The sequence below is a fragment of the Pimephales promelas genome, chromosome 7, assembly GCF_988280905.1.
Source record: "Pimephales promelas chromosome 7, fPimPro1.hap1.1, whole genome shotgun sequence".
In the NCBI taxonomy this organism is placed as follows: Eukaryota; Metazoa; Chordata; class Actinopteri; order Cypriniformes; family Leuciscidae; genus Pimephales; species Pimephales promelas.
Genome location: NC_142775.1, coordinates 1,488,015 through 1,514,450, shown reverse-complemented (window position 1 = coordinate 1,514,450; position 26,436 = coordinate 1,488,015). Strand labels below are relative to the sequence as shown.

Here is a 26,436-nt window from a genome sequence, read left to right as displayed (position 1 = left end):
TTAGTCCACAGTTGTACAATACAGCAAAAGAGGCAGTGACCTCCTGTATGTAGAACCACCAAAATTACGAATTAAACATTACATAGATTTGTTGGACATGTGCAGAGCTGAAGAGTTGTTATAGGCTAATCAACTTTTATATTAAAAACTCATTCCAGAATAGACTGGCGTCTTTAGTTAAAGGGATCTTGTCCAATTCCTCTTTGAATGACTAGATGGAAAGAACAACAGATCAAAACATCAGAAAACTGCTCTCTTGCTGAAATATCCATTTGATCATCTCAAAACAATTATGACAACATTAACACATGGATGTAAATAATTAACTAGTCATAATTAAATTGTTAATATCATAATTCAATTACGACAGGTCAAAATCGCAGAATCTGGAATTTTGATTTTTTTGGCATAACCATGTAGATCTATGTTGGATTATTATGGGATCACCTAATGCTTTCATAATCATTTAACTGACAGTATATTTATTGAACTTCTTTTTTTCTGGTGTAATAAAACCCTATCTGACTCCAATACTTTCAACTATAAGTAAAATTCCTATTTTCAAACAAAGCAGTGTAAAAAAAGTGTTCACATTTTCACAGGCTCAATACTCTTCATCACAGTTTAATCCTCCCAAAACTCACACACCCTTATAAATGCCACCATAACAACATTAAACACCAACAGGTCCATCTTTATTAATCAGGTGCAAAAACATTTAATTTCAGCATTTACTCTCCTTTCAGAGACTAGAGCAAAGCATGCTGGGAACTACAAATCTGCTGCAACTGATTCAATTTGAGTTCTGCTGAATATTATTAAGGTCCCATTACTTTTCTCTATTAAGTGCAATGAACTTTCAGTAATATTCTAGTGAAATCAACTCGTTTCATTTAATAAATGTATGTATGCGGTTTTGTAAATGTCAATGCATGTTTGTGTTTTTAATGTGTGAACAGGACCTTTATTTTGGTGTAGGTATATGACATCATATGTATGCGCCATGCTCCTCCGTCTGTGATTTGGCTGCAGAAAGGTTTGTGTTTGCATGCGTTTTAAGTGTTTAAATCGATATAAAGTCTTTTAAATAGCGTTTACAGTAAATGTTAATAAATTAATTGTTACCGAATGTAACACAGTAATACCTTATCTAACCTTAATGAACGTTATTTCTGTGAGTAAAGCACGTCCACACGTGAGTAGCAGCAAAGATGCGTCTATTTTAGCGCGCTATAGTGTTATGGTAAACATGAAGTTGTGTCTGGAAACTGTGACGGGAGAAACGGAGTCAATTGAGTCAGTGGCTCTGCAATCGCAGGATGATTCCCTGTTTACAGCCGTTAGAGAGAGACACGAACATGAGGAACGTTAATGTGTCTTTGCATGCAGCTGCAAAATTAATTTGAAGTAACGTTATCGTCATCCTAAGTGTTATAAATCAGGAAAGTTAGAGACTGCTGCCTTCACGTGCTATCAGAAATGTTCCCACAACATAAAGCATGGTTTTATTAAAGCAAAAGACAAGTAACCATGTGTTTATTTATTTTTATTTTTTTGGCTAATTAGTTACCATTTGCACGTTTTACTATTAATACCATGGTTAGAGTAGCAAAACCATGGTTAATTTGTGGTAAACATTGTTTAACATAACCATGTTTTTTTTTTTTGTAAAAAAACATGGTTAATTTCGTGGTTGAAGTGATTTGCTGTTGGAATGAATATCAATAATGGCAGATTCCATGTTCATTCTTGCCTATTTTGTGTGGAAGAAACCTCATTAAAAGTAAATGTATTGAGGATACATCAGTTCAGGGCTCTTCAACTCCATTCCTGGACAAACGGTGTCCTGCTGACCCCAAAGTAAACAACCAAAATTATGCTCAGAATTATGTGTTTAATTTTATTTATTTATTTTTGAGTAAATTGTACCATGACATTTATTGCCAACATTATTCAAGCTTTTCTATACATTCACCACTCCAGGTTCAATCACAAACTGATTTAACATTTAAATTATTTAAACTTACTAGTATCTATTTTCATGATAATAGTGCATTTTTTGATACTAGTTTTTATTTTATTTAGACGCTGGTAATTATTCCAACTGTGTCTAGTGGAAACCGTTAACATTGGACACAGTAGTGTTGACCTTAGTAATGTTCCCTCTTGCACGTGTGGTAGGCTGATATTTAACTTATATGTTGTAACTAGGGCTGCATGATATGGCCAAAATTAAATCATCACAATAATGTATTTATTTATTGTCAGAATATGTCAAACACTTGCCAAACAGGTGAACATTTCACAAACCTAATGTAGAATACTCGAAACATTTTTGAATTATTTACACTTTTTAAGTAATTGTTCCTAACAAAAAATAATTGTCTTAATAGGGAAAAAAAAGGTTTCTTAGAAATGCACATTTGACAGTAGTAGAGGCTTGAGTTTGGATGCAGATATACATTTGTTCATTAACTAAAACATTAACATCTGTACAAAATTATATGGTAAAATGTAAATATTCTGACACTTTGAGTTTTATTGAAATCATCCACAGTTGCATACATTAGATCACGATAACCACAGTTAAAACCACGGATCAACACCGTGGTCAAATGTAACTATATGGTTTCTGTGGTGTTTGTATGGATAGCAGTAGACTAAATAGACTACATTACATTACAGGAATAAATGCACAAATGCTATAATTTAATCACAAAAAATACATTAATTAGTTAGTTACCAACTTTGTTTTGATATTGAGGTCAAAGTTATCAAGCCCGGTCTGCCATGTCATACAAAAAACAGCGTTGCACACTGCGTCCGGGTCGTGCTGGCCAGACAGGGTTTAAAATCACGATAATTAAACACCGTTTTAATGATAATCTATGGAGGCGTATTGCATTCACTTGAAAAAAAAAATCTACTCTGTTTTTCTGAATGAATGAGTTAATTTTTCATGAGAAAATGTATTTTTGCTGTTTTTCTGAATTAACTCATTAATTCAGAAAAACAGAGCAAAAAAAAAAATCCATGAAAAATTAACTCGTTAATTCAGAAAAACAGAAAAAACTTTTTTCTCATGAAAAATTAACTCGTTAATTCAGAAAAACAGAGAAAAACTTTTTTTCTCATGAAAAATTAACTCGTTAATTCAGAAAAACAGCAAAAACTTTTTTTCTCATGAAAAATTAACTCGTTGATTCAGAAAAACAGAGAAAAACTTTTTTTCTCATGAAAAATTAACTCGTTAAATCAGAAAAACAGAGCGTAAACTTTTTTTCTCATGAAAAACGAACTCATTAATTCAGAAAAACAGAGCAAAAACTTTTTTTCTCATGAAAAATTAACTCGTTAATTCAGAAAAACAGAGTAGATTTTTTTTTTCTTCAAGTGAATGCAATACGCCTCCATAATAATCATAGTCAATATGAAAACAATAATACTAACCGCCAGGAAATTTTATCATGAAACCGGTTATTGTTCATCCTTAGTCACAGTTTCATTCTTTATAATCATCGTGCCTTGCTTTAATCCTGGAGTTGTCCGGATCTCATGGAAATCAAAGAGTCTGAGGTTCTTCCAGCCGTACACAATTATTTCCCAATCATACCCATGTCAAGTCACCTTTTTTATATAGCACTTTTTACAATACAGATTGTATCAAAGCAGCTTCACAGTGGTAACATGAAAATAGTACAACACAGATCAGTAATATTGTTGAATATTAAATGTCCCTGGTCAAGTGGGGACCATGACCCGAGAGGCCGTGCTGGTCCAGTCTCTAACAGAGAAACTGGTATTTCTGACAGCACATAAAGGCAGTATGAGGTGCACCCAGGTAATTAGGCTCTGTTAATTATTCTGATCTGAAACGTGAGAAATTGTCCAAACCCACAGGACAGCTCCTGGTTCGGCTGAGATCCGCGTGACGCACTCGTAAAGATGGCGCTGGTGAAAGACGAGAGTGAAGACGTGGTGATCGTGAAAGATGAACACGAAGATGCTGTGGAACAAACAGGTCGGTTATTTGATCCTTATTAATATCTTCTACACAAATTAATAATATTTTTTAATTTTACACTGGCTATTCATTATATCGATAAGACATTGTATTGTCACACACTCCTTCCCGATACGGGTTTTGATAATGCTGCGTCTGTTTGGTTTCTGCATAAAGGGTTCGTTCACCCCAAAATGTAAACTCTGTCAGTAATTACTCGCCCTCATGTTGTTGTCGTTCAACCCCGTAAGACTTTAGTTCATCTTCTGAACACAAATTAAGATATTTGTGATTAAATCTGAGAGCTGGATCACTCCTCCTCACTACTTCTTGAGGGATTGAAACTTGCCAGCCCAAAAGTTATTAAAGACATTGTTAAAATAGTCCGAGTGACGACAGTGGCTCAACCTTAAGTTTATCAAGCGACGAGAATACTTTATGTGCGCAAAAAACTAACAAAAATAACGACTTTATTGAACTACTCATGTTCTTCATGTTCTTGCGCATCATATCAATAACTCAGTCGTGGCCTAAAGGAAATTAATAGTTGAATAAATTCATAATTTTTGTTTGTTTTTTGCGCACAGAGAGTATTCTTGTCTCTTGATAAACTTGTCAGTTTTGAGCCACTGTAGTCAATCAGACTATTTTAACGATGTCTTTCATAACTTTTCAACTAAAGAAATTGTTCTTATGTGCATCACAAATGTTCAAAGCACAAATTTCACAGTGTTCAATAACCTCCAAAGGGAATAATAAATATAATTTTTGCCTGCCTGTCACAAAGACTAAACATCTCGATTCATAGATTAGTTTTACAATCTCTTTACGAACAAGTGTCAAGGTGGCGGTTGCTTAGTTGTCAATGGAGGAATCGCTCAGGGGTGTGGTTCCCGTACAACGCCGCAACTCAATACTTAACTATCATAGTACGATGTGCCTGGACGTACTGTGCTGTAACTCAGACTCGAGTGATGTGGTTTTTCTCACAGATGCTCCAGTGCCTCATCCAGCAAAACTTCGCATCATTCTTCAGGAACATGACATTCGCAAACTGGACTTGCCTCAGGGAATCCCTGGGAGTGTGAATGAGCTTGAGCATATCGTGAGGAAGACATTCGGCCTCATTGGGAGCTTTACTTTGCATTATAAGGATCCTGATTTCGGAGAGGAGTATTTCTCTGTTACCTCAACAAGTGACATCAAGGACAAGGACACCATTAAAGTGATTCACATTGCTGAATCTCCTACACTTACTCTGACCTTTACCAATGTGGATAATTCTGTTAAAAGTGCTTCAAAGACCTCAATCCAAACCTCAGCGTCCTCTGTTTGCACTTCAGTGTCCTCTGTCCACACTTCAGTGTCCTCTGTCCATCCGTCCAACAGCAGTTCCTCTCCTGGATCACAGGATACGTCGGCGCTTTCCTCGCCTGAACCCAAGACTCAGCGATCACAGCGTTGGCCTACTAAATTCCCAGTACCTCGCTTTGCATATGACACAGAACTTGTGCTTGCTTCAGGAAACGAAGCATTCAAGAAGGATGGATTTCAACTCAACTTCACCTCAATCCTTCCAGACATCTTGGAGAAACTGGCCGAAAGCATCTTTCAGTACGTGGCCTATCCAACAAGCGTACAATTGTCCGATGTCATCGAGGCGCTGGTTCAGAAACACCCTTGCCTTCGAGAACCGGGTTCGTATAATGGATGCTACCAATGGCGACAAAGACTAAAATATAAAATGGGCAACTATAGAACGAAACTGAGAGGTCTTGGATGCCCTGAGCTCGACGTGAACTCTCTCAAACAGAAGCGAGCTCATGAAAGAGCACCAGCGAAGAATATCAAGAAGCCAAGAAAGGCAGAGGTGAACTTTTTACCGCCTCACCCACAAGGAGAAACTGAAGAAAGCTTGGAAAATGAACGAGTGGCGCTCCTTAATGAGGTGAAGATGAGGAACAACTATCAGATCATCTGTGAGAAAATGGCAAAGACATTCTCCTTCCGCAGACAGGAAGTCGTCAGTCACGCACTCTCAGTCAGTGAATTAAAAAACAGATGGCCTGCTCTTTTTTGTGCAGATCAGGTAAATATTTTTTTTGACGTGCACATGTGCTATACTAAAGTCAGTTTTCTACATTAACAAATTGTGCCTTGTTTTCTGCAGATAAACAAAGAATTCACAAGGATCACCACTGTTAACCTGGAGGAAACGTTCATTGCAAAACTGGACCACTACTTCCCAAAAATAATATCCTTGGTGTTGACAAGAAGAGGGCCTGCGACCTTGAGCATTCAGCGCATCAGGAACATGCTGCTAGAGGTATGAGTGTATCAATCAATGAGATGTGTAAGAATAATGTCAAGTCACTATTTATTAGACTTGTAGTCAAGACTGCCTAAACCGAGACCAAGACACTACCAAGACCAGAGGGTATCGAGACCAAGTCGAGACCAAGATCGAGATGGAGACCAAGATCCATACCAAGACCGAGATCAAGGCCTAGACTGAGTCGAGATCGAGGCCTAGACCGAGTCGAGACCGAGGCCAAGATCGAGTCGAGACCGAGGCCAAGATCGAGTCGAGACCGAGGCCAAGATCGAGTCGAGACCGAGGCCAAGATCGAGTCGAGACCGTGGCCAAGACCGAGGCCAGACCGAGTCGAGACCGAGGCCAAGGCCGAGTCGAGACCGAGGCCAAGGCCGAGTCGAGACCGAGGCCAAGACCGAGTCGAGACCGAGGCCGAGACCGAGTCGAGACCGAGCCCGAGACCGAGTCGAGACCGAGCCGAGGCCAAGACCGAGTCGAGGCCAAGACCGAGTCGAGGCCGAGGCCAAGACCGAGTCGAGGCCAAGACCGAGTCGAGGCCAAGACCGAGTCGAGGCCAAGACCGAGTCGAGGCCAAGACCGAGTCGAGGCCAAGATCGAGTCGAGACCGAGGCCGAGATTGAGGCCAGACCGAGTCGAGACCGAGGCCAAGATCGAGTCGAGACCTAGGCCAAGACCGAGTCGAGACCGTGTCGAGGCCAAGACCGAGTCGAGGCCAAGACCGAGTCGAGGCCAAGATCGAGTCGAGACCGAGGCCGAGATTGAGGCCAGACCGAGTCGAGACCGAGGCCAAGATCGAGTCGAGACCTAGGCCAAGACCGAGTCGAGACCGTGTCGAGGCCAGACCGAGTCGAGGCCGAGATCGAGGCCAGACCGAGTGGAGACCGAGGCCGAGATCGAGGCCAGACCGAGGCCGAGATCGAGGCCAGACCGAGTTGAGGCCGAGACCGAGTCGAGGCCGAGACCGAGTCGAGGCCGAGACCGAGTCGAGACCGAAGCCAAGATCGAGTCGAGATCGAGGCCAGACCGAGTCGAGACCGAGGCCGAGATCGAGGCCAGACCGAGTCGAGACCGAGGCCGAGTCGAGACCGAGTCGAGACCGAGGCCGAGTCGAGGCCGAGTCGAGACCGAGGCCGAGTCGAGGCCGGGTCGAGATCGAGGCCGGGTCGAGGTCGAGGCCGGGTCGAGGTCGAGGCCGGGTCGAGGTCGAGGCCGGGTCGAGGTCGAGGCCGGGTCGAGGCCGAGGCCGGGTCGAGATCGAGGCCGGGTCGAGATCGAGGCCGGGTCGAGATCGAGGCCGGGTCGAGGCCGAGGCCGGGTCGAGATCGAGGGCGGGTCCGAGGCCGGGTGTGCTATCAACATGCATAATGGCTTTTCAGCATGTGTATGAACGCCGTTGACTTATCATTACATTACTGTATATAAATTTATGACCTACCCCAACCCCGTCCCTAAACCTACCAGTCATTGGGTTTAATAGCATTTATGAGTCTTCCCCTACCATCCTAGGACAAAAATATCAGTACCCATATGTAGATCTGCATTTTGCTTTGTTTCGCTCAGACATTTAATGGCGTGTACATACACGCGGAATCACTCAGACATTTAACGGCGTAGACATACACGCGGATGGCTCAAAATGCGTATAGATAACATGCCATTTCACTTGAAAGTGCCGTGTATGTTTACGCAAAAGTCATGATGTCATGTTGGACACTGCTAGGCCTGGCTTGTAACATACAATGGGCTCTATGCACGGCGTTATTTCCGGTGAAGGATTAAGGATGCTCGATAACTTCCGCCGATCATAGAGTCCAATCCAATACCGAGAGTTTATATTGAATTTTATACTCCATGGTTATACTAATGAAACGTTAGTCACAAAAACAGATAAAACAGACACCCCTCGTTGTGTTTATGCTTCTTTTAAAAATTATATTAAATAAACATAACTATATATAAAATAACATCTAAACGTATGTACGTTTCGTTTCAAAGACGGGAGGACAGTAAATATTGAAGACTCTGCCATAATCCCGTTTTCTCCGGTTTTCCTCCGCTTTAATCTACACAACCGGAAATGGACGAGCATCCTTACGTCAAATGCGGAACTTATGCGTGCATATAGCCCATTGGTAGAGCTTCCAAAATATTTGCAATGACGTTGGAAAACAAACACGGTTCTGGTAACATTGGATAAAGCGATTAATTTTCCTCAAAGGGAATTATTAATTTATAGGGAATCTTGAAAGAATCACTCATACCGCTGAGCAAACGGCTGCTGCACATATGGATCTGACACTCGTCCCATTTTCTCAAAACTCTTTACGTTCATTCAAGACAATATTTAACTGATTTAAGACTGCTCTTATGTTATGAGGATATTCAACAAAACTGAAACTTTGGCATAATGTGTGTGTTATGGGTCGTTTAAGCCTGAAAGAGAACATTCTCTTGTCTCATCGTGTTTAAATGATTTAAAAGCATTTGCATTAATGAGAGCATGATCATACAGCGCTAGTCAACGAATGACAGAAAAAACGGATACTGTGCTAAATATTTGTAACGCTTTAAACTGAAACAAATTGCCACGGTGGGCGAGTGATGAGACCGGTGTTGTGACTCAACCCCTAGTGTGTCGGGCCACGGGTCTATATACTCAAGCAAGGAGTCTAATATATCCTTACTGATATTAGACATTATATTAAGTACAATAACCTCAAAGTCCAGACCTCTGGTTAACAACATTATTGCAGAAACGCCTATATCAGTTGTCTCTTGAATGTCACCAGGAGGCCAGAAAATACATTTAAATTATGCTTTTTTGTTGGTCAATTTATTCGTTTGTTTTCATTTTAATTTAACTGGGTAATTGGTACAGTCATTAACCTCATCTTTTATTTCCAAATTGATGTATTTAGTAAAACCCATCCTCATGGAAACGTAGTTTAACATATTTTCTTTCTTTACAGGATTATTCTTTGGAAAGAAGGAGAGAGGCGGTTATCCGTTCCGTAATGGTGCATCTCAGAGACAAGGAAGATGATCTCTTTAAAGAGCGCTTGGTAAGATACTGTACTTTGTGTCAATCTGATTTTTAAGTATGTTAACTTAAAACACTGACATTGATTCTGAACTATTTAGGATAATGGGGATAATATCAATGAACGGATGAAGATTATTATAACCAGAGGAGCCACGACGTCTGACCCAACCACCGCAAGGATAGTGATCGAGGGAACTGAGCTCCAGGAAGACCTGGACGTCCCCCGGGCCTGTGCTCTGCTGATGGGGCTGATATACGCACTCAACCTCAGCTACCCAAAAGAACTGAAAAACACTTTTGAGGCATTTCAGAAGATTTTCCTTGAGCTGGACGACCTGAAGCCTAGCCTTAAGGTGATGTCTCTGAAAAACAAACTGCTGTACTAAAACACTGCCGTCATCAGATTCAAATGTTGGATTGTGCTGCAAATGTAAAAGTTTCTTGTCCATAAAATTACAACTTGACATTAATAAAATAAATGCAGTTTAAAAAAAAGCCTAAACAAAACTGTTTAAATAAAAAACTACTTTAGTTTTAGTAAGGTGGACTCAAAAAAATGGCATTTGAGTGTTTATTGTGCAAGTCCAATTCTGTTTTCGTTCTCTTTTTTTCCTTTTTTTGGAAATAAAACTACATATCTACTTACAAAGCAGCTTGGAAACCATTCTTCTTTTCTTTTATCTTTTTTTAGTCTATTTTCTATTCAGTACATTCCTCCTTTGAACGTGCGGTTTCATTTTGTTTAAGGAAAAATCCCTAGTAAAAGCTTGCAAATTTTATTGTGCGCTAAGGCTATGTTCACATTGTTAGTCCAAATCCAGTCCAGTCCAAATGTTTCGTTTCCGGAATATCTACATTGACTTCTGGGAATGACGTTGCGTTGATAGGCGTACACCCAAAAACATCATCAGCAACCGCAACATTGGAGGGGTTTGCAATTCAGATGTTGTCTTATTTATAACATGATAGCCTCTGTGCCGGAGTACTGCATCTATGAGGCAGCGGCAGAACCGCAAGAGGTCCCGGTACACGGCTCGGGTCATGTTGTGGTCGTGTCTAGACGTAGGTCCACCATCTGTTCTGCAAAAGGCCCGGATCCAGATAACTACATCATGTGTTGTGGTTGTGTGTGGGCACAGGTCTTTCATCTGATCTGGATACGGCCCGGATCCGGCTGACTACATCATGTGTTGTGGTCATGTCGTGTCCAGGCACAGGTCCTTCATCTGTTCTGGATACGGCCCGGATCCGGATAACTACATCATGTGTTGTGGTCATGTCGTGTCCAGGCACAGGTCCTTCATCTTTTCTGGATCCGGCTGACTACATCATGCTTTGTGGTCGTGTCCAGGCACAGGTCCTTAATCTGATCTGGATACAGCCCGGATCCGGCTGAATACATCATGTAATCAGCCGGGTCCTGGCCACAACACATGATGTATTCAGCCGGATCCGGGCTGTATCCAGATCAGATGAAGCACCTGTGCCTGGACACGACACGACCACAACACATGATGTAGTCAGCCGGATCCGGGCCATCATGTGTTGTGGCCCGGATCCGGCTGACTACATCATGTGTTGTGGCCCGGATCCGGCTGAATACATCATGTGTTGTGGTCGTGTCCAGGCACAGGTCCTTCATCTGTTCTGGATACGGCCCGGATCCGGCTGACTACATCATGTGTTGTGGCCCGGATCCGGCTGAATACATCATGTGTTGTTGTCGTGTCCAGGCACAGGTCCTTCATCTGTTCTGGATACGGCCCGGATCCGGCTGACTACATCATGTGTTGTGGCCCGGATCCGGCTGAATACATCATGTGTTGTGGTCGTGTCCAGGCACAGGTCCTTCATCTGTTCTGGATACGGCCCGGATCCGGCTGACTACATCATGTGTTGTGGCCCGGATCCGGCTGAATAGATCATGTGTTGTGGTTGTGTGTGGGTACAGGTCCTTCATCTGTTCTGGATACGGCCCGGATCCGGCTGACTACATCATGTGTTGTGGCCCGGATCCGGCTGAATACATCATGTGTTGTGGTCGTGTCCAGGCACAGGTCCTTCATCTTTTCTGGATACGGCCCGGATCCGGCTGACTACATCATGTGTTGTGGCCCGGATCCGGCTGAATAGATCATGTGTTGTGGTTGTGTGTGGGTACAGGTCCTTCATCTGTTCTGGATACGGCCCGTATCCGGCTGACTACATCGTGTGTTGTGGTCGTGTCGTGTCCAGGCACAGGTCCTTCATCTGTTCTGGATACGGCCTGTATCCGGCTGATACGGGTGGTGGGCTGATACGGGTACGGGATATATGGTGGTATTCTATTTGGTAGTGATGTAGGGGCCATGAATATATATATATATATATATTCATATATATATATATATATATATATATATTCATATATATATATATATATATATATATATTCATATATATATATATATATATATTCATATATATATATATATATATATATATATAACTGCTTGGTTATCACCTTTTCTGCAATTTTTTCAAAATGCTGATGGGTCTATAATTAGCAACATCAGTTGCAACATCCCCTGTCTTGAAGATCGGAACGAACACTGCATCTTTCCAAGAAGTTGGAAAAATGTATTGCTCTACTGATAAGTTAACTAGGTGTGTAATGGGGGTGCTGAGGGAATTAATATTGTTCTTTAGAAATGTTGAATCCCACTTAAATGTATCTTTTGCCTTTGAGAACTTTAAAGTGCTTAATGTCTTTAAATTTTATCTTCAGGAACTTCAGTTATCTTAAAAACGGTCTTATTATAATCTGGTGTCACTATATTTTTAATTCTTGCACCAAAAGTGCCAGACAAATTCTGCATTGATGCGGTAAAAAAAGTTTTAAATACAGAAAAGTTTTCAGTAATTATTTAAAATTCCATTAATCTTCAGCTTATATCCATTTCTCTGATTTTGCTCGTCTTTCTTTATTAGTTTATTTACGTTGCTCCATATCAATTTAATAATAACCATAATATATATATATATATATATATATATATATATATATATATATATATATCCTTTGCCTTTGCTTTCCTTAGTTCGTTGACTACTTTATTAGGTTTAAATGTGTCTGTCAATAATACATTTAGACTTCAATGCTACTTTCAAGAAATGTACTAAAAATGTACTATTTAATCTCTTTCAATTGGTTGATTTTATCTATATTATTAAGATATCATTGGACAAAATGCAAACTGGTAAATGTGTATTTCACCAAGAATATTTGCATGTTTGCGAGCGAATAGGACTTTTATTTTGGTGACGATGTTACGTCATACGGATGCGTCGCACTCCTGCGTTTGTGATGCAGCTAAATGAAGCAATGTGAAGTGAATGAATGATTATTGAGCGTAACAATGCATTAATGAACGTTATTTTGTGAGTAATACGTGTCCACACGTGAGTAACAGAAAGGGTGTGACTCATTTCGCGCCCTAAATCGTGAATCAGTTTATCATACACGAATTCAGCACAAGAAGTGATAACGGAGCTTTTCGAAACTACGAGTCATTTGAATCTATTGTATCGCAAACGATTCCTTTGCTCGAATCAGGCGAAACCAGATGATCAAAACAGTGCGACTATAACGAGAACACTAAACGTGTAATGACTATTTTTATAAACCATAGCAAATGTTTCATGAAAGTGTATATTGTTAAATGTAACATCTTTAAATATCTAATATAAATCGTAGCTCTGACTAGAGGAACACTCAGAGACTTACTGTGGATTATTAATTTTTTTCTGTTACGTTAATTATTCTCATCTTGAACATGACAAATTGTCCAAACACAGGAAAACTCCTGGAGAAGCATCTGAGATCTACGTGACACTATTATAAAGATGGCCTTTATTAAAGAGGAGAGTGAAGACATAAAGATTGAAGAAGCTTTCATAGTGAAACATGAAGAGACTGAGGAACAAACAGGTGAGTTTCATTCTCAAAGTTGAAATCATTCATTTGATTCTCATTGAAATGTCGGCCTCTACAGAAATTAAAGATGTTTTTGAAGAGTGTCATATGAGTTGACATGTTCAGATCACATGACCAGGTGTGTTTGACTTAGGCTGGATGTAACCGATCGGTGAGATTTATCTGCTGTGGTCATCAGAGCTTAATGCCCCGTAACACGAAGGGAAGACGCAGATATCTCCCTGCAGCAGTGTTGGGGAAGCTACCCTGAAACTGTAGTTTGATAAGCTACAAGCTACTCGTACGTTAAAGTAGTTAAACTACAGTCAAGCTACCCTTCTGGAAAAGTAGTTAGATTCACTACAAGTTACTATCAAAAAGTAGCTAGCTGCATTAAAACTACTTTTGCTTTTTGAACAACATATAAATATTATATTACATATTATATTATTATAACATGTTATAAATTATATATTATAAATAACTGAATAAATGTCTGATGAATGTTTTAATTAAAATATTTAGTGTTTAAAACAATGCAATACAATTATGATTTCATAGAGTATTGTTTTTTTACACACAACACTCAAATATCTCAAACTGTTTGTCAAAAGTGCAAAATTTCAACAAATAGCCTACAACATTGCAAGAACAAAATATACATCCAACGTAAATTGCATTTAGAATATTTTCTCAAAAATACCGATTGAACTTGGACAAATAAGGCCATGGGAAATTAACATTATAGACTGATCTCATGAAGTAGCGTGTCGTATTTCCATTTTTGGCGTGCTATCAAGACGCATAATTGCTTTTCAGCGTGTTTATGAACGCCGTTGACTTAACGTTATATAAATATATGACTTACCTCAACCCCGTCCCTAAAATAGAGAAGCCACTTGATGTGGACAGGTGTAAAGGCACCGTGTCCTGATTGGCTTATGATCAGATCGCAGTGATCGCATGTTGATACCATGTGTAACGCAGCCATAGATCTGTGTATCGTCAACATAGCAATGAAACCCCAAACCACACTTTCTAATGAATTCACCAAGAAGTAACCTATATATGCAAAACAATACTGACCCCAATACGGACCCCTGTGGGACACCCTGCTGAACTGGTGAAAATGGCTCTGGGGAATTTGTTATTTGTTATACATTGAATTTGTTATAAATTGTTTGTGGACATATATTGCTGTAACTGGACAACACAAATTAGAGAAGGAAGTGGAGAGCGCATTTATAAAATGTGACTCAGTAGACGACTAAGCCGAGCCAGAAACAATGGAGCTGTAGATATTTTAAACTTTCTCATGAAAGTATTTGTGAATTTTTTTGCACATCTCTGATGCCGCTGATGCAGACCTAATATCAACAATATCCTAGGGCTGGGCGATATGGCCAAAAAATCATATCTCGATATTTTTTGGTCAAATGGCGATATACGATATATATCTCGGTACTTTCTACGTTTTCTATTTAGATAAAGAAAATCTTTATATTTAATATATATATATATCTATATATATATATATATATATATATATATATATATATATATTCACATTCGGCCCAATGATATCCTACAAACAATGTTGATATTGAAGGATATGGAAACAAATACAATATAGGCTATGCAATATATTATGTGCAAAAAGCTTTTGTTTTTATATTGACTAAAAGCTAAACTAAAAATGAAAATAAAAAACAAAAACAAAAGCACAAACTAATTATATTAGCCTGCATTTGATTACCCCATTATAATCACTTTCACTTTCATTAAAAATATATACTTGTAGGTTTAAAATTCCACATATGGCACATTTATTTTCTCCAACAACAAATATTTTAGCAATATGTTTATTTTAGTCAGAATTATTGCGTACAACGTAGTACTATTCACGCGCATGCGCGCGCCGGCGCTCGTTCAAGGAAGCATGAATTTTAGCGGAGATTCACTTGCAGAAGCTCGTCCTCTTCTGACATGGACATATTTGTTGTGAAATGGACATATTTGCTTTACTTTATAACATTTACAGATGGAGAATATACCTGTGAAATGTAAGTTGAGCACTGAGGAAAGCACCACATCTCAAACGCATTAAACAGCGCATATCTGTCAGTCAGCAACAGTGTCTGTCAGAGCATTTGACAGGGCGGCAAGCTGCCTTAAACTTGTTAACTATATCAAAGTGATTTTGACGCAATTAATATAAGCTTGTGTCATGTTTAGGACAAATTGTAGCCTACTACGTAGCCTAGCTACTTTCACTGCAGCAGCTCACACTGCAAACTCCGCTATTTTTCAGATGTGCTCATATCAAACTACTGTATCGATATAAACGGTATTGCCTCATTCCATATCGTTTCAAAAAATATAACGATACATCGTACATACTCGATATATCGCCCAGCCCTACAATATCCCCTGTTAACTTTTCTAGTTGTGCAGTAAGTTGTGAAGAAATATCAAAAGTATCACTGATATAACATCGATATAAAATTGATATAACAATGAAATTAAATAATAATGTCCCCCAGCGAAGACATGTACAAGGAGAAAATCAGTGGACCTAAAACCGAGCCCTGTGGCACTCCGTACTTGTGTCTAATGAGACGTCTGTTGATTTACACAAAGAAAATGTGCTTGTCCACAAATGCCAACATTATTCTCAAACTATCCAAGGGAAAGTCATGTTGTTGGAAGATCTAACAGCTTGTGAGATAGGCCTATAACTTAAAAGGGCACCTATTATGGAAAATTGTTGGCAGTGCGTGAGCAAAACCACCCTAGAATGATAAAAATCGACCCAGTGTTTTTTTTACAATCTCAATAAATCATCTGCACTGTCTCAGAACGAGCTGTTCTGAGATTCAGCTCTTTGTGACGTAGAATTGAGCGAGGGGTTTGATTGACAGTGTGGTTGTGGCATAGACCCCGCCCTCTGTGATCTGTACACCATCCTCCATTGTTTCAATGACAGCCGGTAATGTCTCTTGGAAACAGAAATGTTCTGTCGTGGGTTAATCCTGTTGTTGTAGCTTAAAAGTTAATCCTCAAGTGTGGATTGTCGTCTACTGTTTGCGATCCACCGTCACCTCTAGTAACAGTAAGTGTATTTTATAATTTTTTGAGCAAATAGTCTTTTCAGTCAATGTCAGCCAATTCAACAACAAATGCGTCTAAAGTTGTAGGATGTCCGTGTAAGCTATATAATTTAACCCTTGTTTGTATAGTGTGTAACCACACGTTTATATATATTTTAAGATATTGTATTAAAAACTGCATATATGTTGTTGTTCTGTAAGTTAGCCATCTCCTCACATTTGCCACAGAAGCACCCGTATGACAAGTAAACATGACGCCACAGGTCCCTCGCATAAATGTAATTTCGCTTGTACGTAGCAAACTTTATCACAGTATGTGTATGTAATTTCAAAAAAAAATTGCGCCAGCATTAGTGTTTGTGTGTGTCTGTTGCTCATGCCCATCATTTCAAAGGGGACGCGATTACAACGCTATAAGTACATAAATGTATCAAATAACCATACCGAGACGTTCTGGTCCATTCTGGTCCGGGGATATGCAGCTCATTTGCATTTAAGGTGGTATACCCCCGAAACAGCTCATTTTTAAACAGGCCCCAAAATGACATTTTCAATTGGTTATAGTAAATTAACTGTGGGGTATTTTGAGCTGAAACTTCACAAATACATTCTGGGGACAACCGAGACCAATATTACATCTTGTAAAAAGGGGCATAATAGGTGCCCTTTAATGCACAGTTTATGTGCTACAATTGGGTTCGGATTCTGAATGAAATACCATTTCAGTGCAAAACGACATAGTTGAAAGGACACTATTTTTCTAATATTTTATACATGAATAGGTGATTTGCCATCAGTCTTTAAAGGGGCACCAGACAAGAATGCTGTTTTTGTCAAACAGCGACCCCTAGATTAACTGTTTTTAACATTGCTGTCGTAAATACCACTCACGGAGGGCATGACGTGTTACATAGTATACAATAGTACATTGTGTTTAATTTGTCGTTTAATGAGATCTAATATATGTTGTTAGTGGTGAGAATTTTCACGTGATTAAATGCATATCCCCATGAACTATAATGGTCCAGAGGAAGAACTTTATCCATGTGTGTCACAGGTTCTGGGTCCTAATCCCTTACTAGTAGTATAGTTTATTTTCCTCATCAACACCGATTGTTTATTAGTGTCTGTATTTCAAGCAGGGATATGTTTTTTGTGCATTGGGTTTTGTGATTTCACCGTAATGAGTCTCTCAGTCCCCGCAATGGATTGAGCAATGAGAGCGCGTCCATTTGAAGATCACAACAGACCACTGAATCCACTGAAACCGATCGCAGCGCCAACGAGCACTTTGGTCACTTGATTTCACAAACAACACATTTCAGATCGCCTCTTATTTAACAAACTAAATAAATGAATTACCTGGAGATGTTTTATTTGTTTGTACTGGTACATCCGTGCTGCGAGATGTTTGCCCTGAAATTGCAAGTGAGATTTTTCCGCTCACAGGCACCAGGGGGGTCAACCCGAAAGAAGTCATATAACCATTTCAATAACTATGAAGCTGTTAAATTAAGCTAAAATAAATGCATAGTGTCCCTTTAATAAACCATTTTTTTCCGGGTTAGGCTGTGTTTGATAAAGGGTTTGATAACTGGCATGTTTTTGTCCTAAAGAATGTGAAGAGGTTACAATATTGAGAAGAGTTTTTGAAATTTCAAGTATCACCTCTTTCAGTAACTTGATGCATATATTATACATGCTGTTTTTATGCTTTGTTGTTTTTCATGCCGTGTGAACTTGTATTGGTCTGTTTTTCGCTTTAGACCTGATGGCGCCGAAAGAGGAGAGTCAAGAACTGAATAATATGCAAGTGAAAGATGAGAATCATGATCTCACGATCGGAGAAAAATCTACACCGACTGAAATGACTTGCTCAAAAAAAGGAGCCCAGAAGACCAAATCTAACAGCGATTTCACCTGCAGTCACTGTGGAAGGAGTTTCAATCATAAACAAAACTTTGAAGTCCACGTGAGGACTCACACTGGAGAGAAGCCTTACACATGCCAACAATGTGGAAAAAGTTTCACTCAAAAACAAAACCTTAAAGTCCACATGAGAATTCACAATGGAGAGAAGCCTTACACCTGCCAACAGTGTGGAAACAGTTATGCATACAAAGGAAGCCTTAATGCCCACGTGAGACTTCACACTGGAGAGAAGCCTTACACCTGCGATTACTGTGGGAAGTGTTTCACTCAAAATGGAAACCTCGAGGTTCACATGAGAATTCACACTGGAGAGAAGCCTTTCAAGTGCCCTCGCTGTGAGGAGAGTTTCAGATGTCAAAGAGACCTGAAACGCCACTTGCAGACTCACTCTGGAAAGATATTGCATTGTTCCGAATGTGGCAAGATGTTTACGACAAGGAGACGTTTTAAAAATCACCTGCGACTTCACTCTGGGGAAAGACAATTTAATTGTGATGATCAGTGTAATAAAACAAATGCTTGTGCCATCATCCCAGATAGCAAACTGACATTGAATCAACGTGGAAATATGACATCGAAACAACGTTGATCTGACATTGTTTTGCTCATCGAATTAACGTTGAACCAACGTCAGACGCGTCATTCTTTCAAAACTAACGGAAAATCAACTTGAAATCAACGCGTTGTTTCAACGTTATGAAAGCAAACCAATTTTCGATTTTCATTTAGCTTTGAAGAATGCCGCGTCTGACGTTGGTTCAACGTTAATTCGATGAGCCAAATCAACGTTGTTTCAATGTCATGAGAGACGTCGTTTCCACGTTGATTCAATGTCAGTTTGCTGTCTGGGATCTCACTTACAGATACACCTAAAAAGTCATGCTGATGTGAGTCCCTATTAGGGGTTGAACCGATTAGTCGATTAGTCGACCTTAATGCAATGCCGTGACGCTTTAAGCTTGACGTCGACTATAGTCGCATTGATCATGTGACACTATATGATTGCGCTAATTTTAATAGTATATGGCCGATAACAGATGAAGAGCCCAGAGGGTCATTGCAGCAAGAAAGCAGCATTGGCACATAAAGCGTATGGGAATACTTTACTAACGTAGCACCACTATATTGTTGAAACGAAAGTAAAAGCATGACGCACGCTCACTATTTTACCGGGAAATGTGAGCAGTCTCTTTTAAAATCATTCAAACGTTAGCCTATTTTTTTTTCATATCTTTATTTAAACATATTAATGCATCTAATTCACCCGCAATCGATTGGAATAGTATTATTTTGTATTACTTAGATCCATCATTAACGTGCAGATGTGAATTTATGGCTTTTTTTTTTTCATCCTAAATGATGTAAACAGCGGGCTGTTTAGCTACTGTACATCTGGCCACTTCACGTGTTTCTGTGATCTGATTACGAAAAGACCAGGTGTAAGCTATGCCCCTCGAAACGCATTTGAGACGTGAATGACGTCAGCGACTAGTCAACGTCGACTCGACTTTGATGTCATAACAGTCGACTTCAAAAAATCTGTTGTGGTCGTGTCTAGCCGCAGGTCCTCCATCTGATCTGGATACGGACCGGATCCTGATGACTACATCATGTGTTAGAACTATTAGAACTATGATATTCTATACTTTTAGGAAGTCTATTGAGAAGCCTTGAAAAAAAAGGTGAATAAAGATAAGGATTGAGTGAAAAAAAAATGTTCAGAAATTAATTTATTATTATTTTCTTGAACTATGCTGTATAGCTTTTTTTCCCCGATGTGTTGACTACACAGTGTATGGCATTCAGCCATACCAGAATTAGCTACAAGCTAAATTTCATCTGTAGCCCCTGGACAGGAAAGGAAAACATACAATTAACAATCCTACAAACACATATAAATATACCATAAAACATCATCACACAAATCGCCTCTCAGACAACAAGTTTGCTTGCAACAAACTGCTTGGTTATCACCTTTTCCGCAATTTTTTATATCACCGGCAAAATGCTGATGGGTCTATAATTAGCAACATGACCATCTTTCCAAGAAGTTTGATAAATGTATTGCTTTACTGGTAAGTTAACTAGGTCTGTAATGGGGGTGCTGAGGGAATGAATATTGTTCTTTAGAAATGTTGAATCCCACTTAAATGTATCTTTTGCCTTTGAGAACTTTAAAGTGCTTAATGTCTTTACATTTTATCTTCAGGAACTTCAGTCATCTTAAAAACGGTCTTATTATAATCTGGTGTCACTATATTTTTAATTCTTGCACCAAAAGTGTCAGACAAATTCTGCATTGATGCGGTAAAATAAGTATTAAATGCAGTTTAAAGTTTTTTCAGTAGGATCATTATTTAAAATTCCATTGATCTTCAGCTTATATCCATTTCTCTGATTTTGCTCGTCTTTCTTTATTAGTTCATTTATGTTGCTCCATATCAATTTACTATTTCCTTTTCCATCTTTAATAATATCCATAAAAAACTTTGCCTTTGCTTTCCTTAGTTCATTGACTACTTTATTAGGTTTAAATGTGTCTGTCAATAATTAATTTCAAGACTTCAATGCTACTTTCAAGAAAAGTACTAAAAATGTACTATTTAATCTCTTTCAATTGGTTGATTTTATCTATATTATTAACACATCATTGGACAAAATGCAAACTGGTAAATGTGTATTTCACCAAGAATATTTGCATGTTTGCGAGCGAATAGGACTTTTATTTTGGTGACGATGTGACATCATACGGGTGCGCCGCGCTCCTGCGTTTGTGATGCAGCTGAATGAAGCAATGTGCAGTGAATGAATGATTATTGAGCGTAACAATGCATTAATGAACGTTATTTTGTGAGTAATACGTGTCCACGCGTGAGTAACAGAAAGGGTTTGACTCATTTCGCGCCCTAAATCGTGAATCAGTTTATCATACACGAATTCAGCACAAGAAGTGATAACGGAGCTTTTCGAAACTACGAGTCATTTGAATCTATTGCATCGCAAACGATTCCTTTGCTCGAATCACCGCTGGCGAAACCAGATGATCAAAACAGTGCGACTATAACGAGAACACAAACGTGTAATGACTATTTTTATAAACCATAGCAAATGTTTCATGAAAGTGTATATTGTTAAATGTAACATCTTTAAATATCTAATATAAATCGTAGCTCTGACCAGAGGAACACTCAGAGACTTACTGTGGATTTATTTATTTTTTCTGTTACGTTAATTAGTCTCATCTTGAACATGACAAATTGTCCAAACACAGAAAAAACTCCTGGAGAAGCATCTGAGATCTACGTGACACTATTATAAAGATGGCCTTTATTAAAGAGGAGAGTGAAGACATAAAGATTGAAGAAGCTTTCTTAGTGAAACATGAAGAGACTGAGGAACAAACAGGTGAGTTTCATTCTCAAAGTTGAAATCATTCATTTGATTCTCATTGAAATGTCGGCCTCTATAGAAATGAACGATGTTTTTGAAGAATGTCATATGAGTTGACATGTTCAGATCACATGACCAGGTGTGTTTGACTTAGGCTGGATGTAACCGATCGGTGAGATTTATCTGCTGTGGTCATCAGAGCTTAATGCCCCGTTTACACAAAGGGATGATGCAGATATCTCCCTGCGGAGTAGTAGTTGAGAGGACACTATTTTTCTAATGTTTTATACATGAATAGGTGCTTTGCCATCAGTCTTTAATAAACCATTTTTTTCTGGGTTAAGCTGTGTTTGATAAAGGGTTTGATAACTGGCATGTTTTTGTCCTAAAGAATGTGAAGAGGTTACAATATTGAGAAGAGTTTCTGAAATTTCAAGTATCACCTCTTTCAGTAACTTGATGCATATATTATACATGCTGTTTTTATGCTTTGTTGTTTTTCCTGCCGTGTGAACTTGTATTCGTCTGTTTTTCGCTTTAGACCTGATGGCGCTGAAAGAGGAGAGTCAAGAACTGAATAATATGCAAGTGAAAGATGAGAATCATGATCTCACGATCGGAGAAAAATCTACACCGACTGAAATGACTTGCTCAAAAAAAGGAGCCCAGAAGACCAAATCTAACAGCGATTTCACCTGCAGTCACTGTGGAAGGAGTTTCAATCATAAACGAAACTTTGAAGTCCACGTGAGGACTCACACTGGAGAGAAGCCTTACACATGCCAACAGTGTGGAAAAAGTTTCACTCAAAAACAAAACCTTAAAGTCCACATGAGAATTCACAATGGAGAGAAGCCTTACACCTGCCAACAGTGTGGAAACAGTTATGCATACAAAGGAAACCTTAATGCCCACGTGAGACTTCACACTGGAGAGAAGCCTTACACCTGCGATTACTGTGGGAAGTCTTTCACTCAAAATGGAAACCTCGAGGTTCACATGAGAATTCACACTGGAGAGAAGCCTTTCAAGTGCCCTCGGTGTGAGGAGAGTTTCAAATATCAGAGAGACCTGAAACGCCACTTGCAGACTCACTCTGGAAAGATATTGCATTGTTCTGAATGTGGCAAGATGTTTACGACAAGGAGACATTTTAAAAATCACCTGCGACTTCACTCTGGGGAAAGACAATTTAATTGTGATGATCAGTGTAATAAAACAAATGCTTTTGCCATCATCTCACTTACAGATACACCCAAAAAGTCATGCTGATGTGAGTCCCTATTAGTGTTTATTGTGTGGGAAGAGTTTTGAATATTTGCACCAGCAAATATGTTTTTCTGTGTAAAATGAAGACTATGTACACAAAACTACTTCAATGTCGACCAAATCTGACTGTCTACCTTCATAACTGTTTCTTTCTTAAAGCTATGGTATACGATGTTAATCGGTCGAGACGGTAGGGAAGTTTTAAAAAACTCATCCCGCCCCTCCACACACACCCCCTCCCCTCTGTGCTACCTGATCCCTGACGTATGTCACGTTTGAGTTCACGTCAACGCAAGATTAGCAACACATGAAATGTTCTAAACTCCCCACCACCATTATAATACTACTAGTATTGCTAAGGTTTTCAGTAATTGTTATTGCAGCACGCAGCGCATTTTGTTCAAATTCCGATCGGCTCGAACAGAAACCTCGAACAAGAAATATAATTACTTTGACCCGTGATAGGCGATGCTAAACGGCTAACATTCCAATGCCGACCGGCAGCATGAGCAAGTTGTCAAACTGATAAAAAGCCACGTAACACGTCACACCATAAAAGAATAAATAAATGTTTACCTGCTCAACAAAAAGTCATCCGTGTCAGCGTCATTTTCAGCCCCAGATCTCCCTAAAGCTTTCTCCAATGGTCAATGAAGGACGCTATATTTATCCTACTTAGAGTCCGGTGTTCTTCACATTTCTTTTTAATCTCTGATCTTTCCTCCTCAGACTTTCTCTTGCGTCCAAACTTTACAGTAGAGGCAAGCAGGGTCCGCTTGCTGTTGTCGTTTATATTTTTATCCATTGCTTTATCCATTGCTGATCTGACGCTACTAGCTAGCTACCGTAGACAGTCTGTCAGCTGTTTGCTCGCGCATGGAGGGGGGCGGGGCGGGTGCAGTTGGGTTGGAGACGCGAGCGCCAGGCGGAGTTTCAAGTGGAGCTGGTGATTGGATGAGAGCAGTTGACCAATATAAGCTGTGCGGCCGCACAGCTTACATTGGTCAACTTTTCTGCGGCTGTACAGCCAATAGAGTGAATGGATTTTTTTCGTTCTTTTTTCTATTCATATTGTTAGGATAGTACTATATAACCATTACCAGCATCTAAACGAGGATATTAATAATGAACAATCTTTGAAATCGTATACCCTAGCTTTAACCTCTTTATACTTTGTCTTGAGGCTTTTTCTTTTCTTTTGTACATATGGACTGCTGTGGCCACGCATGACCACCTGACGTTCCACGACCCTAAAGTTAGTTTCCGTGTCCAGGGATGGGGTTGTTGGGGCCCCTGCCGCCCGATCCACCATGCATCGGCTCCTTATGGTCCCTCCTGCAGGTGTTGAGCCCACAGTAGGGCGGCCCCACGTCGCTCCTTCAGGCTCTGCCCGGCCGGGCCCAAAGGGGGCAGGTCCAGCCTCCAGACGATCACTCCCAGTTTGGGCCCCGGCTGCATAATGTCGGGCGACGTCACAGTCCCTGTTTTTCCTTGCAACATAAGGGGTTTATGAACCCCTCTTAGTCTGACCCGATCCCTAGGACCTTTTTGCCTTGGGAGACCCTTGAAGGGGCATATAGCCCTGGAAAACATAGCTCCTAGGATCGTTCATGTATTCAATCCTCTCCACCACGTTAAGGTGGCACTTCATGAAGGAGTGTTTTGAAATTGCCATCACTAGTGTTAAGTTTAGTTCAAGTCAAGTTTGTTCCAACTGTACTTGGATTTTCAAGGATACTTGGATTTTTCCAACTTGATTCCGTGGAAAAGTTACAAAAAGATCGGACTGATCTCATGAAGTAGCGTGTGTATGACACGCCAATTCGTATTTTCATTTTTGTCAACATGACATCATCACTTTTGCGTAAACATATACGCCACTTTCGAGTCAGGTGGCGTGTTATCTCCACGCATTTTGTGCTATCCGCGTGTATGCGTGTATGTCTACGCCATTAACGTCCGCGTCATTCCGCGTGTCTGAACACGCAGTCAAATCTCCAGTCATAAATGCCATTAACCCCAGTGATGGTTAGGTTTAGGGACGGGGTTGAGGTAAGTCATATATTTATATAACGTTAAGTCAACGGCGTTCATAAACACGCTGAAAGGCGATTATGCGTCTTGATAGCACGCCAAAAATGGAAATACGAATTGGCGTGTCATACACACGCTACTTCATGAGATCAGTCTGCCTCGATAGTCTCCATTGTTCCTGTGTTGTGGGTTTGAAAATGTGCCGCTTTTAAGATGATGGCGTGCGCAAATAACGATCAGTCCCACACACTTTGAAGGGGTACTACTGCAGTGGAAACGCAAAGCGAGCCGAACTGTTTCACGCCGAGTCGAAGCGTACTGAGCCGAACCGTACCGTACTATGCAGTGGAAAAGCGCCATTAGATGCAACAGGGTGGGCTTCCCTAAAACCACCCTCAACAAGCTGCCAAAAACTGCACCCCGTGGGAACATGAGGTGGATCAGGGATGACCAACTTCTCTTTGTGGAATGGATGAGGTCCTGATGTGTTCTTCCTTTCATTCAGCCAATGGAGACCAGACTGTGGAAAGGAGGGTCAAAACTCCAGATGGGAAATGGACAGAAAAGACTGTTCCCATTTCTGCTGCAGTGTTGGACTGCAATAAGTGAGTCAAAAAAAAAAAATCTGTTATTTCTGATTCGCTGGAAATGCAAATTAAGCTGTTTTATGTATTGATTATTGTTATGCTTGCTTTACTCACAGGAACATGGGAGGAGTTGATGTATCCGATGCCCTCATTGGGTATTACACAGTGCTGCGGAAAACTAGAAAGTGGTACCACATTTTGTTCTACCACTTTTTGGACATTACGTTCATAATCCACCGGTAACTGGCTGCACTGAAAACCAAAGAGAATTTCGAGAAGCTCTTGTTTGTGAGCTTGATGCCTTCTTTAAAACAAGACCAGAATGAGGATTAAATTGAAAAGCGTTCCAGAATTACATTCATTTGAATTTCGACATCAACTTTGCAGGCCTACACTCAAAAATGGGTGTGACCGTTAACAGGTTAAATTATGAATGAGTGAAACGCTTTGCAGAGCGGTCTGAATCCACTCACATTCGCTTGGACTGCTCTCTCACTGAATCAGCTGAAACAATTTATCAGTCAGTAAAACAAACCGACGGCATCGCGAGAACAACCAGCGCTGTTTTTCAGTTGTTTTCCTCTGTGAACATGTGCTGATTGGATGTCTAGGGTTGGGTATTGTTTGAATTTTAACAGGTCATATTCCGATTTCGATTCTACTTATCGATTCCTAATAAGATATAAAAAAAAAAACTTTAGATATCAGTCACATTTAGTCTTTTTGGAAAAGATTTAGTTGTAGCTGAATATCATGATCAAAAATCAACAGGCTAAAG

The 26,436-nt window shown here is 39.8% G+C and overlaps 3 protein-coding genes across 4 annotated transcripts; all 3 read left to right on the top strand.

Moving 5' to 3' along the window:
• The first annotated feature begins 926 nt into the window (after positions 1-926).
• On the top strand, positions 927-10,030 carry LOC120475100 (uncharacterized). The gene is made up of 6 exons (XM_039665838.2): positions 927-1,036; positions 3,901-4,021; positions 4,996-6,092; positions 6,174-6,329; positions 9,308-9,400; positions 9,480-10,030. The coding sequence occupies exons 2-6, from the start codon at positions 3,946-3,948 to the stop codon at positions 9,765-9,767; spliced, it is 1,710 nt and encodes a 569-aa protein (XP_039521772.2). The 5' UTR covers positions 927-1,036; positions 3,901-3,945; the 3' UTR covers positions 9,768-10,030.
• Positions 10,031-12,692: 2,662 nt separating this feature from the next.
• On the top strand, positions 12,693-20,718 carry LOC120475136 (uncharacterized). 2 transcript variants are annotated; one of them, XM_089133611.1, is made up of 3 exons: positions 12,693-13,026; positions 13,219-13,351; positions 18,213-20,718. In XM_089133611.1, the coding sequence occupies exons 2-3, from the start codon at positions 13,267-13,269 to the stop codon at positions 18,965-18,967; spliced, it is 840 nt and encodes a 279-aa protein (XP_088989737.1). In that variant the 5' UTR covers positions 12,693-13,026; positions 13,219-13,266; the 3' UTR covers positions 18,968-20,718. The 2 variants fall into 2 exon arrangements, with proteins under 2 accessions (XP_088989737.1, XP_088989738.1); XM_089133612.1 differs by having other exon boundaries at positions 12,709-12,801.
• A 91-nt stretch (positions 20,719-20,809) lies between these two features.
• On the top strand, positions 20,810-25,587 carry LOC148978167 (uncharacterized). The gene is made up of 2 exons (XM_089133615.1): positions 20,810-21,783; positions 22,310-25,587. The coding sequence occupies exons 1-2, from the start codon at positions 21,699-21,701 to the stop codon at positions 23,038-23,040; spliced, it is 816 nt and encodes a 271-aa protein (XP_088989741.1). The 5' UTR covers positions 20,810-21,698; the 3' UTR covers positions 23,041-25,587.
• The last annotated feature ends 849 nt before the right edge of the window (positions 25,588-26,436 follow it).